The sequence below is a fragment of the Magnolia sinica genome, chromosome 6, assembly GCF_029962835.1.
Source record: "Magnolia sinica isolate HGM2019 chromosome 6, MsV1, whole genome shotgun sequence".
Classification (NCBI taxonomy): Eukaryota; Viridiplantae; Streptophyta; class Magnoliopsida; order Magnoliales; family Magnoliaceae; genus Magnolia; species Magnolia sinica.
The window spans coordinates 72170669-72184500 of record NC_080578.1 but is presented as its reverse complement, the minus strand read 5'-3'; the positions used below and the strand labels follow the sequence as shown (position 1 = coordinate 72184500).

At 38.3% G+C, this 13832-nt stretch overlaps 1 protein-coding gene across 11 annotated transcripts in view; it reads left to right on the top strand.

Annotated features, from left to right (window-relative positions):
- LOC131248856 (probable inactive protein kinase At3g63330) overlaps positions 1 to 13228 on the top strand; it is a 170547-nt gene extending 157319 nt beyond the window's left edge. For all 11 annotated transcript variants that reach the window (XR_009172502.1, XM_058249338.1, XM_058249339.1 and 8 more), the window contains one exon: positions 12919 to 13228. Coding sequence is in view for 10 of the 11 variants with exons in the window: in XM_058249338.1 (XP_058105321.1) it covers positions 12919 to 12984 (66 nt within the window). In the remaining variant the exon portion in view is untranslated. The remainder of the gene's footprint in view (positions 1 to 12918) is intronic.
- The last annotated feature ends 604 nt before the right edge of the window (positions 13229 to 13832 follow it).

Genomic DNA, 13832 nt, shown 5'->3' with positions numbered 1-13832 from the left:
TTTTTTTTTTTTTAATTTTAATTTTATTTTTTTTAAAGATTTTTTCTGAAGGACTTGCTTATTTTTGTGTTGCTTTAGTTAGGGTTTGCTGATTTTTTTTTTTTTTTTTTTTTTATTATTATTATTTTTTTGAAGTAGATTTTTGGGTTGCCTTGGCTAGGGTTTGTTGAATTTTTCTTGTTGAAGCAAATTTTTTATGTTGCCTTGGATATGATCTGCTGGATTTTTCTTATTGAAGCATATTTTTGTGTTTCTTTGGATAGGGTTTGCTGATTTTTTCTGTTAGGCCAGTTTTGGGGGTATTTTGTCTTCCCCTTTCTAATCCTGGATGGTTCCCTTCTTTTCCTTCATTTTTTTCATTTTCTTCTTCTTTCTTTCCTTCTTCCTCCTCATAACCCTATGAATTTTATTCTTCTAATATTTCTCAACAAGTGGTGTTTCCCTTCCCTTCCTAATTTTCAACAGTTCCCTCCCCTTCCTAGTCTTCTTTTCTTTCTTTCCTCTTCCCTTCTCTACATAACAACAACTTATTAACCCCTTTTCTTTCACCCTTCATTCTTCTTTTTCATTCTTTTTCTATTTTGAGAGTTGTGAGGCCTTTTCCTCATTGACTCGTGATTCGTGAGAAGGGGTGGCTAGCAGCTGGATTTTTTTTATATAGAGTTTAACATCATGTGTGGGTGAATTTGAAGCCTCTTTGATATACGGTTGAAGCCCTTACTGATTTTTTTTTTTGTCCGGTTGAAGAAATTGGTGGAAATTCTTATTCTATTCCTTTCTCGAAGATTTTTTTCTAATGGATTTGTTGTTTTTCTTGCTGAATGGTTAGAGGTATTGTTGGACATCCAGGTTGGAGGTATTTGACCGGATCATCTCTTGCTGTGTTGTGTGCTCGCCTCTTCTCCACATCACCTTCGACAACTTAGCAACTTCTTCGTTTTAGGCTCTACTTGCCAAGTGGTGTGACGTGATTAGTATTTATACTAGGTAGTCGGTTTGGACCTATTTATGTACTGGATGGTTCAGGCTTGTTTGGACTAGGTGGTTGTCTTAGCATTGGCTTAAACTTATGATCGTACTTGGCTTGTTTACTCTGAACAGTTAGCTCAGACTCATTATATTGGACAATTGGTCCATTCTTATTTATTTCTTATTTATTCTAGATAGTTGTCCGAACTTATAATTGTGTTGTGCAGTTGGCCCAGCCTTGGTTGAGTTGGATAGTTGATCCAGACTCATTTTTTTATATTGGACAGTTGATCCAATCTTATTTGTTATGGGTTGTTGTTTGGACTCTATGATTGTATTGGGCAATTGGGCCAGCCTTGGTTGAGCCAGATGGTTGATCTAGATTCGTTTGTTCATATTGTATGGTCCATTCTTCTTTGTGTTGGATAGTTGTTCGGACTTATAATTGTGTTGGGCAGTTACCCAAGCCTTTGTTAAGCTGGATAGTTGATCCGTACTCATTTGTGCGGGATGGTTATTCCCATGGCTCACATCATTGATGTTGTAGAAGTGCATGTTTGTCTAAAGTTATTGCTCGTCTCATCGCCTCCACTTGCTCACCTCTCGTCATAGCCAGTGCTACTCATCTTCTCAACCTTGCTACTTTTTTATTTTTAAATTTTGTTTCGTTTAAGAAATCTTTTATACACCTCTCCAAACTTAGGTTCCTCTTTTCAAAGCACCTTGAATTTGAGGGGGATTTTTTTCTTTTTGAGAGTACAAAAAACTTTATTAGAAAACTTGCAAAAGCGAGAAAAGAATGTCTTTCTTACTTAGGTTAAATTATGTTAGCACTTATTCCAAATTGGGCCTCATTAGGATGCACGAATAAGGCCAATTGCGTCCAAGTCCATGTAATAAAGCTCATAGGGCCCATTCACGTTTTTACTATTATAAATAAGAGTAAAGGGTAAGGTTTTAATACACCCTAAGCATTTTATTTTCCTACCATCTCTCTCTCTCTCTCTCTCTATAGGTTTTGGAGTAAACCAAGAGAAATCACCACACATAACAGAACTCCAGATTGGTGAGGTTTGCCCTAATGTCAAACCCTTAAAGAAAGCAACAATATATATTAACCTTAAAAAGAGAACAATATACAAGAATACCCCTATATAGACATAGCCACCCAACATGTGGCCAATGGATAAAAGAGGAAAAATATATAACAGGCAATAATATAAATATAATATAAACAGGTGAGTCCACCACGGCCATCTAGCCGTGTGGCTCAGCCATGTGTGGCACGTGTGACATGGAAAATCATATATGTCTAACATCCCCCTCAAACTGATGCGGGTTATCAACCAACAACAGTTTGCCAATAAGGAAGGAATGTTGTGAAGAAGGTAACATCTTGGTAATAATATTGACATCTGATCTTGGGACATCACATGAGTAAGAGAAATGATGCTTGACTGATACTTCTCTCGAATAAAGTGACAATCCACCTCTATGTGCTTCATCCTCTCATGAAAGATAGGGTTGGAAGCAATCTGAACTGCATTAATGTTATCCACATAAAGTGGAGTTAAGAGTTGCAAGATCAATACCAAGATCGTACAGAAGGCCCTAAATCCACACAATCTCACTGCAAATGTAATATAAACAAGTGAGGGGACATACCCCTCCACCATGGCCATCCAGCCATATGGCCCAGCTGCGTGTGCACGTGTGACATGGGCGATCATATATGTCTAACATCTCCCCTCAAACTGAAGCGGGTTATCAACAAGCAACAGTTTTCCAACAAGGAAGGAATGTCATGCAAAAGGCAACGTCTTGGTAAGAATATCGGCAATTTGATCCTAGGACGTCACGAGCAAGAGAAATGATACTTGATTGATACTTCTCTCGAATAAAGTGGCAATCAACCTTTATGTGCTTCGTCCTCTCATGAAAGACATGGTTGGAAGAAATCTGAACTGCACTAATGTTATCCACATAAAGTGGAGTTAGAGCTGTAAGATGAATACCAAGATCTGATAGAAGGCCCTGAATCCACACAATCTCACTACATGTAGCAGACATCACATGATATTCAACTTCTGTGCTGAACTTGGAGATTGGTGTTTCTTGCACTTCCAAGAGATGAGAGAAGTGCCAAGAAATACACAATATTCGGTAGTAGAACGGCAGGTGACAACACAAGTCTGCATAGGAATATGCCTGAAGCTCCAAAGGAGTACTGGAAGAGAAAAATAGAGATCGGTCCATCGTCCAATGCAGGTACCCAATAATCCGAAGCACGACAGTCATTTGAAGAGTCCTCGGGGCAAAAACAAACTAACTGACAACTTGGACAGGATATGCAATATCGGGATGAGTCATCTTCAAGTACACCAAACTACCCACCAAGCAATGGTAAAGTGTGGGTTGCTCCAGAAGGTTACGATTGTCAAGGCTATATTGAACATTTAACTCCATGGGAGTCTGAAGAAACTTTTGATTAGTCAACTTTGAAAGTGCAATGGGATCTGTGATATACTTATACTAGTTAACAACAATTCCACGCACAAATCAAGAGATCTCAAGACTTAGAAAATAAGTGAGTGGACCCAAATCCATCATATGAAATAAAGAGCATAGAATCATCTGTAACTCAGTAATCTCAAAAGAGTCACTACCAGTCAATAACAAGTCATCCGCATAAACCAGAAGGATGATAATGCCATGGGAAGTGCATGTAAACAAAGATGGGTTGTGTCTACTCTTACAGAATCCAACACCAATAGCCACATCATGGAAACGTTGGAACCAAGCACATGGAGCCTACTTGAGATCATACAATGCTTTTCTCAAACGACACATCATATCTCTAGAACCATCACTAGAGCCAGGTGGTTGCGTCATATACACCGTTTCATGCAAGACACGGAAAGGCATTCTTCACATCCATCTAAAAAATTGGCCGACTACGAACCCAAAGCAACTACGAAAAGAGTACGAACGGTCTTCATTTTCGCCACTGGGGCAAATGTCTCATCATAATCAATCCCATATCCCTGGTTGTACCCTTGAGCAACCAGCCATGTTTTGTATTGATCATGAGATCCATCAAATAATACTCCCATTTGTTGTCGATAACCTACTGCCCTAGAGAACGTCAAAATGGAAGACATGGCATACAAAGTATGCAAACGATCCAAAGATTTATGGCGCTGAGCAGAGTGACATACCAGTGGGGGAACTGAATTAGTAGTAAGAGGGGGAATAGGGATTTGCAATAGGTGAAGTGGCCAGAGGAGGAGGCGGAGGTGGTGCTCTGGGCCAACGATGATAAATTTGCAAGGGGCGAGGAATAGAAGAGCAACCGGAATATCTAGAAAATCAGTTAGCCTAGAGGAAGAAAAACCCGATGGAGAATGCAGTAGATGATTGAGAATAAAAAGGTACATTGATGGAGTCATCAGAGGACCTACTTGGGTGTAATGTTTTAAATATCGTTATCGTGTAATGTATTGTGCTGTTGGGATATGGATACATATCGGATATCACATGGGATATATCGGTTGTATCGCGTAATGTATCGCCATTGTTAGGAAAATGGGAACATTGGGAAATTGGTCAAAATTTTCAATGAAACTTCATGGATTATTGAAAAAGATATCAATACACACTTAGAAATCAAAACATTACAAAGAAAGAAAAAAAAAACATGATAGGGGTTTCCTTTGTATGGGATCCTAATATATGCATTTTTCAACAGAACTGATGCAAGTATATTCAAAGTCTATTCATATAATTTATAAACGTAAGAAGACATGTATGGAAACACAAGCAATACATTCAAAAGCAAAAGAAGAATCACTAGATCAGGTTACATACATGTTTAATTTTGTGTTTGGATACAAAGATTGCAACAGATTTGTGAGAAATTGAGAAGTTTTGATTTTTCGAAATTTTCCGCAACTTGACCCATCTCCCCTAAATCTCAAAATCGTAATTCAAAATCCATGATTTTTCATGGAAAATATGAAGAATCATACATTTGTAACTATTTGACACTAGTTTAATGTGATTTACAATAAAAACATGGATTAAAAATCGAAAATGCTTACTGGATCACTACCTATGCGTTTCGTATCGCACAAGTGGGAGACAAGATATATCGTGGGATATATCGGCTGATATCGTCGATATTTAAAACACTGCTCGGGTGTACCAGAGACGGAGACAACCACCTACATTAGCACAACTTTCTTTGTGGATGGAAGACGAGTTCCAGATGGGGCCCGCCAGGCCAGTTTGAAGACCCACATGCATTGGACGTGCATCAGGAAGACCCCACCTTGGGATGATGCATGTAGGTTGCTTAAGAGATCATTTTATTCATAGGATTTCTGTTTCGTGTCGATCCGACCATTGAATCTTGTTGATCAGGCCATCAGGCCACCATATCTTTTAGATATGGGCTCCTTGGACTCTGATCTTGCTTTCTTTATGTTTTTTGTTATTTTTAGGAGTTATTTGATGGTCGAGATTGATAATATATGTTTTAGTTTTCTTATTTTGGATGATAGGCCACTTTACTTAAATGAGTGGCATAGTTGTAATTATGCTGGATTTTAATTCCGAATTTTTAATTATAAAAGCATAGGAGGGTTGGAGTTCTAACCGTAGTGGAGATTTAAGAAGAAGAAGAAGAAATAAAAAAGAAGAATAAGAGAGAAACTCTCGTGTGAAGAAATTTTTCTCTTTGTTTTCTAGGGTTCTTTTGAAAAAAAAAAAAAAACTCCATTCCAATTGAATTGTGGAAGGGTAGAAACTTGTTTGGTGGTGGATTCCCCAAGGTACATCATTCTTCTTCCTCTTATTCGAAAGATATTCTTCTTCGAAAGGTATTCTTCTTCTTCTTCTTCTTCTTCTTCTTCTTCTCCTCATGTCTTCCTCTTTTCTCATCCATTACAACCACCTAAACCCTAGATCTTCAATTTCCTATTTTTCCAATTTCTAAAAACCCTAATTCCAAAATCCTCAATTATCATGAACCCTAATTTTCCAAATTTCAGATTTTTCCCTTCCAAGCCTAATAATAAAACCTACAAAATTTTCCATTGAGTGTGGATCGTGTCTATGCTAAATTGGAAGTTTTATCCTTCCATCGGTCCCATTTTTAATTGATTTCTTAGTATGCGGGCATGTGATTTAGGTTAAATCAGATTTTATTTTTTATTTTTACTCTTAATTACTTGGTAGGTTAGCATCTTTTGTTAATTGAATTACTTTATAGACTCTTTCATAATCTCCACGTTGCATGCTAGCATTAAATCATGTCTCATGCATCATACATGCTCTAGAAAAATTGCATTACAAGAAATACGTACCCATTTACAAGTAACATCATAACAACGAAACCCATTTTGGGTATCACCATAGCCCAAATACATACACCAAGTGGACTTGGGGGATAGTTTCTTACGTTCCTAAGCAGGAAGGTGAACTTAACAAACATACCCAAACACACGAAATGATGAATAATTAGGTAAGGAGTCAAATAGAATAAAATAGGGGGAGATATTATGATGAGGGGGTGTCGGCATACGATTAATAAGATACAACATAACCTCAGCCTCACGAGGAACCGACATATCAGACATCAATGTATTTGCAGTCTCCACAATGTGGCGGTTCTTCTGTTTAGCCACCCCATTTTGCTCACGGGAGTCAGAATAGGTCTTTTGATGAATAACCCCACGATCAAGTAGATATGTAGCAAATTCCAAAAAAAAAAATGTATTCACCCCCAATTAGAACACAACACTTTAATTTTCTTGCCAAACTAAGTATCCACCATGGAAGGAAACTGTTAGTAAATGTAAAAAAAGTTGCGACTTGGAATGCATGAAATAAATCCACGTAAACTGAGTAAAATCCATCTATGAATATGACATAATATTGCAGTCCATATTTAGATAAAATGGGAGGAACTCAAACATCAGTATGCACCAAATCAAGTATAACAGGCGTACGAGAATTACTCAAAGAAACAGAAACACTTTAAACAACATGAAGAACAAGGCAAATTTAAAGAAGATTTATTAATGTGCAATTTATCTAATAAACCAGATGAAAACAAATGGTAAAGCCTATCAAAATGTGGATGACCAAGGCGGCAATGCCAAAGTCTTTGCAATTTATTAGCAGGAGAAATATCCAAAGCAGATAGGGTGAAAAAACAAGAGGTTGAAGTGACATCGGAAGGGAACTCTAGCATGAAGAGGTGGCCATTCCTCTTACCCTTCCCAACTACTTTCTCCGTTGCCAAATCCTGCACAACACAAAAATCAAGGAAAAGAACCAAAATATTATTTTCAGTAAGTTGACCCACAAAAATCAATTTGGAATTTGGAAGACAACTTACGAACATGAAACACATTTTTCAAAATAAAGGACCGATTAGCAGTAGTGGACAACCGTAAAGTACCAACCGACTTAATGGACAGTAATGCACCATCAGCCATAGAAATAACTTGATGACCAGTATAAGGACTAATGTCACGAAGGTGAGAAGAACTCTGACGCTTCGGAATCAATATACCAAGGAGATGACAAAGATATACCTGATAGGCCCACAACATAAAGGGCTCGTACGATATGTTGGCCCATCTCAGGGGCTAGAGGAGAGGCAGAGACCAAAGCTAGAAGAGTCACTAGAAGCAGGTGCACGCTTAAGAGGAGTAAGGGCAGCAACAAAAGCACGACCATGACCGTGATGTCCTCGGCCTCGGGAAACAACGGCAAAATCCTTTGCTTTACATTCAGAAATGCCATGACCAGTCTGGTGACAATAAGAGTATCATTCTTTGCATTGTGAGACCGGATGTCCCACCTTGTTACAGACAAAGCACGAGGAATCGAGGAAAGAACCTTAAGTTGTTGTTCTTTTGCCAATAAATCATTGATCACAACATTCATGAATGGAAAAGGACTACAACTCAAGAGAGCGGCTCGGCAATGCTCGTACCCTGGGCTCAGTTTCATCAGAAACTGTCGAACACGTGTCCACTCCTACAAATCCTAATAAATCTGCAAATTATTAGGAAACTTTAGATCCATCATTTGCCATTTAAGTCCAGATGGCCACAATATCATTATAGAATGCTTGAATACTTTTCTCACTTTGGGAAAGATGTACCAAAGCATACTCTAAACTACATAGACAGGCTTCATTGCTCTGTTGGTATATTACCCGTAAGTGATCCCACATAACCTTAGCCATGCGATGTGAAATCAAACCAACAACAATCGATTTCTCAACTGAATCAAAAATCCAAGTCGTTATTCAACCATTCTTCATCTCCCAATCAGCCAATTTCTCAACATCTATTGATTTTGGGGTCTGAATAGACCCAACTATCAACCCCAAAGACCACGACCCTTTAGAAACACTTAGAAGTGAAGATACCAAAGCCCATAATTGGTACCATCAAAGGTACATCGAGGAGCATCATTGTGAAAATTTTCTTTCTCTATAATCACAAAAATAAAAACACGCAAAGATGCAAGATCATAGTACGAAATCACTAACCAATAGATTGCACAACACACAACAGCTCCAACAATCCACCATAAATTTTTTTAACATAGGTACAACCAAATCCGTATGAATGTATGACAACCAAGAACATCATAAGGGAAATATGAAACCCAAAAAAGGACTTACCACCAGATAAGGATCAAACAACGAAGAACACCATATTTGATCTTCTTAGATTATCCGCTCTGATACCATGATAGGTTTTGGAGGAAACCAAGAGAAATCACCACATATAACAGAACTCCAGATTACTGAGGTTTTCCCTAAATGCCAAACCCTCAAAGAAAGCAACAATATATATTCACCTTGGAAAGAGAACAATGTACAAGAATACTCATATATAGACATAGCCGCCCAACACGGGGCCAAAGGATAAAAGAAGAAAAATATATTACGAGCAATAATATAAATATAATATAAACAGGCGAAGGGAAGAGACAGGCCCCTCCACCACGACCATCCAGTCATATGGCCCAGCCACGTGTGGTACATGTGACATGGACAATCAAATATGTCTAACATCTCTCTCTCTCGTAGCTTCTCATAGGCCCTCCAAATTAGCGCCATGTAGCCATTTAACACATTGAATCATTTCCCCTGTAAGCGCGCATGCACACACAAAGATATATGGACATGGTCTATTAAATATTTAGTTTTGTGATGCAATGTAATGTTTAACTACTTTAGGTTTTTCTAGCATGCTGGATATTTTAATAGTTCTTTTTTTCTTTGCTCTGGTAAAACTATTTACAATGTGACAACAATATATGAATATTGTTGGGTGTAGACCATAATTATAGTGAAAACGTTTGCATTTCATAATTTCCTATATATATATATATATATATACACACACACAACCAAATTACAGTGAAAACGTTTGCATTTCATAATTTCCTATCTATCTATATATATATATATATATATAAAAATGCTCAGCTGCGCACCAATTCTCACAAGAGCTCGTGAGCACTTTTTGATACGTGATGTGAGCGCAAAATCTGAACCGTCCATGGATGCGGCACCCCATCAAATCCCCTGGGCCCAACTTCCAGTTTGATCCAAAATTCTGGTGGGCCATGGCAAAAGGAAACAATTACCTCCCTTGATTTGCCTCTCTTTGCCATGGCCCACCAAAGTTTTGGATCAGGTGAGCATGACTCTCTCTCTCTCTCTCTCTCTCTCTCTCTCTCTCTCTCTCTATATATATATATATATATATATATATATATAAAGTCTGTTTTACATGTCTTGGAAAAGCGTAGGAATGTTTTTTTGTGGAAAGGTTTAGAAGAGAATCATAAGTTTCCTCCTTTGAAGTGGGAAGAGGAGTGTCAACCACAAGTTCAAGGTGGAGCAAGTTTGAGAAAGTTAGAGGAGATGAATTTAGCATTGTTAGGGAGATGGGTATGCAGGGTGGTGGTAGGGAGGAAATATGGGGTAGATGATACTGGATGGTGGACCAAATCTTCTTCTTTGTATCAAGCTTCGTATCTTTGGAGGTCGGTGACGTCCTTAAAACAAAGGGTTTGGGAAGGAATAGGCTTCGAGTTGGGAGCTGGAAGAAACATTTGTTTTTGGGAGGACAAGTGTCTAGGTGAAAGTAATTTGAGGGCTAGCTTTCCAAGACTAGCAGGGGTAGCTTCGGAAGCAAATTTTGAAGGTTAGCTGTTGTTTCTCTTGGAGGGGCGAGGAAGTTTGTTGGGCTCCTACTCCCTGTAGAAGGAACCTTGATGAAGAAGAGTTTATAGAATTCTCATCGCTTCTTCAAGTGTTGGTTAAAGTCTCTTCGGTTGCTTCCAGTACGGATTCGTTAAGATTTTTAAAAGATAAATCAGGAAAATTCAGTTAAATCATTGTATGGGGTCCTATGTGCAGATGGGGATAATGAGGAGATTGCTCCGACGTCATTGTTTGGAAATTTTGCGCGTTGTTGAAGGTAGCGGTTTTCAGGAGGCTTGTAGGGAGGAATAAGATGCTTATGATTGACAACCTTTGCAAGAGGATTATGATTCTTCCAAATGTATGCCTTCTTTGTTACCAGGATGCAGAATCAGTGAATCATTTGTTTCTTCACTGCCCTTTCACAAGGGAGTTGTGGGATCATTTTTTCCAACTATTTGGAGTGCAATGGGTGCTCCTAGGCTCAATAGATATATTTATTCTATCTTGGCAAGGTGGGAGTAATGGAAAATCAGAGGAGATTATGGAGGATGAGTGGTCTAGCGGGGCTTTGGGTGTTATGGCTAGAAAGAAATGATCGATGCTTCAAGAACAAGAAAGGGAAAGCCTCAAATGTGTTTAGGAGGGGTAAATCTTTTGTAAAAGAATGGGTTTTGGGTTCGGATAGGTGTTTCCAATTTCCGTTGGGTTGGTAGCAGTGTTATTGCCTCTTTTTTTTTGGCTGCGGCCTTTTAATGAAATTATCACCATTCTAAAAAAAAATGTATGAGTAGGTCTCTAGTCCAACTGGTTGGACTACAAGTTACAGTCCACTAATAGGTCTCTAGTCCAACCGGTTGGATTACAAGTTACAGTCCACCCAGCGTGTAACTTCAAACCTGTTAAGTGCATGCCCAATGGATCACATTATGCGAGAATCAGTCCTATCCACTCATCAAGTTGGCCACTCCATAGAAAACAATGTCTTGCCATTGATAAATAGAAAAATTACATGTGTGGCCCACTCGATGAGTGGATATGAATGATCTTGCACTAGGTGATCCTTGTGGTTTGGGCCAAGCGATTGGATGGGTTGGATATTGCATGCACATATGGTCGGATGTCGCATACGAGTAACAAGTGGGAAGTTGTCAGCTGTTCAATAGTTCTCTCTCATGGCATGCTGGATATTTCAATAGTTTTTTTTTCCCCCCGGATATTTCAATAGTTATTTTTTTCCCAGTAAAACCATATACAATGTGAGAAAATTATCAGAATATTGTTGGGATTTGACAGTAATTAGAGTGTGACAACACAGCATGGTGAGCTGCAGACAAAATGTTTTCACCATAATTACAGAGAAAACTTTTGCAATATCCAGGCCATCCATGAGGTAGGTCCAACCATGTAGATATGCTCATCTATGAAGAAATCTGGTTCGTGCAGCAAGTGAGCCACTATGTTATAACAGTTGGATGGCTGAGGGAAATTTAGCCAAGTCTTTCTTCAGCAGTACATTTGTTTTGTAAATTGTGGCCGACCTGACGAGTGGACTGACTTGATTCTTGGGCGAGAGCATCTACATAGTGGTACTCTGACAAACAGAATGGATCTCATACAAATGTGCCATGCTGGTACATGCATGGCGTGTCATGAGCTTCCTTGTACATGGGTTTGGGCGTAGCAGAGCTCAATAGAAATAGTTAACATCCTTTTACTGCACTTTATGCCAAGAGGAAACATTCCAAAATTCACCCCCCAAATGGCCCCTAGGACACACATGTACTGGTATTTTGTACTAATATCATTATCATGTCATATCGGTCACGAATAAATGTGCATTTATCTTATCTGGGTGCTGTAGACTTTGTATATCAGTGATCTTGAAGAGCTTTTTCTTGTATTTCCCAAGAAAAAAAAAAAAAAGATGAATCGATCTTTCAAAGCATGTAACCAAGAAAAGTTCATGAGTGATTGGATCCGTCTACAGTGACTGAAGAATAGTGTCTAGTTGTTCCTTTCTATCAGTAATACCATATGGAACCTATCTAGAACAACAAGAATGTAGTTGTTTCTTGCTTCCTTCACCAAGAGACGTTGGCAGGACAATCTCATCATTTTGAAGCAATTAAATTCAGCTTACCACCATAAAATAGGGTATTCAGTGTCCATTTTCTGGCATTCGTCTTATTAACAAGGTCTACTCGGTTTACTTGCCATAGTTCACCTATCTAACTTTTCTAGTCATCTTTTGTAGTTGTTTCTTTCTTTTTCATATACCAGCCACTCTAATGAGAGTCATGCTTGTGGACTTTCCTGAGCTCATGGCTCACATACGTGAACATGGCACACATACAAGATCAAAGCTGATCATCAGATAAGCCCCACTTCATATGCCCTGGCCCAAAAAAAATGGTCATCCTCTTCTCAGGTAGGCCACACGTGTAGAAAAGAAAATGGACAAGGGACCAACTGTTGACATTCAATATTCATTTGTGGCCCACAACACATCGGACTTGGGATGATTTTTGGGCCAGGGAATTTACATGGTGGAGCTGCCAGATGAGTGTCTTGGATCTTAGTATTACATACATGTGACACATTGGCACATATGAATCCTAAAGTCCCATGAAATTCTATTCTTGCACGTCCATTCACATATCTCTACTTGTAGTGTATTCATGAAGCTTGGTATGTGGTGCTTGCAGGAGGATCGTTTAAGTGTTGATGAAGCTCTTCGGCATCCTTATTTTCAACTACATCCCCAAGCATGATACCATTCAGGAAGATCAAATATGCCAAGTTGCCAACCTAAAACTCTTTGCGATTGTCAACATGGTATTACCTATATTCTTTCTCGTAACTTTCAGGGTTATGTTGTACAGTAATGGAAGGCAAGACTTGTTTCCCAATGAATAGTTGCAACTTTTATTTAATGAATTAGATTGTCTAGTTCCAACCTTGTACTTCGGACATTCGAGTTTTTAAAATCTTCTGAAGCATCCTTTACAGCCAGGACATTTTGATTATTTTCAAGTATTAAGACCAGAATGAGTGATGGTGAGACAAAACTGAAATACATCAGGTGGTAAATTCCAAAGTACAAAATAATAACTCTGACATGTTCATACTCAGGAGTCTTATTAGTCGGTAATATGCATTTGCTTCAACAATTGCAATTAAAAGATATGACAGGCCAAGGAGCATATTTTTAGTAGTTTTCATTTTTCATCAGTAAAATATTTTCGAACATATTTTAATTGATTTTTAAAAAAAAATAATTTTTACTGTTTGCTACTATAAATTATTTTGTAACACTGAGCCATAACTCAGGGTTCTGTTGTCATGCATCACATGCCCCATTTCATATCATTCCATGAGGGAGCTGAAGATTACTTTCAATTATAAAAGAGTCGAATAAGTGATAATAAGACTAGAAATATAGCTGGTGAAAAATTCAAAAGTACAAGATCTCAAGTTCTACTGTAGCCATCTTCCAACCCATGGATGGGATGGCTAGGATTGCCGAATACAAGTGACTCTTTAGAATCATAAGCAATTCATAATGGAAACTGTCAAATAGATTGATTGAATTGTGTGTTAGACCTATTTTTTGTACAGA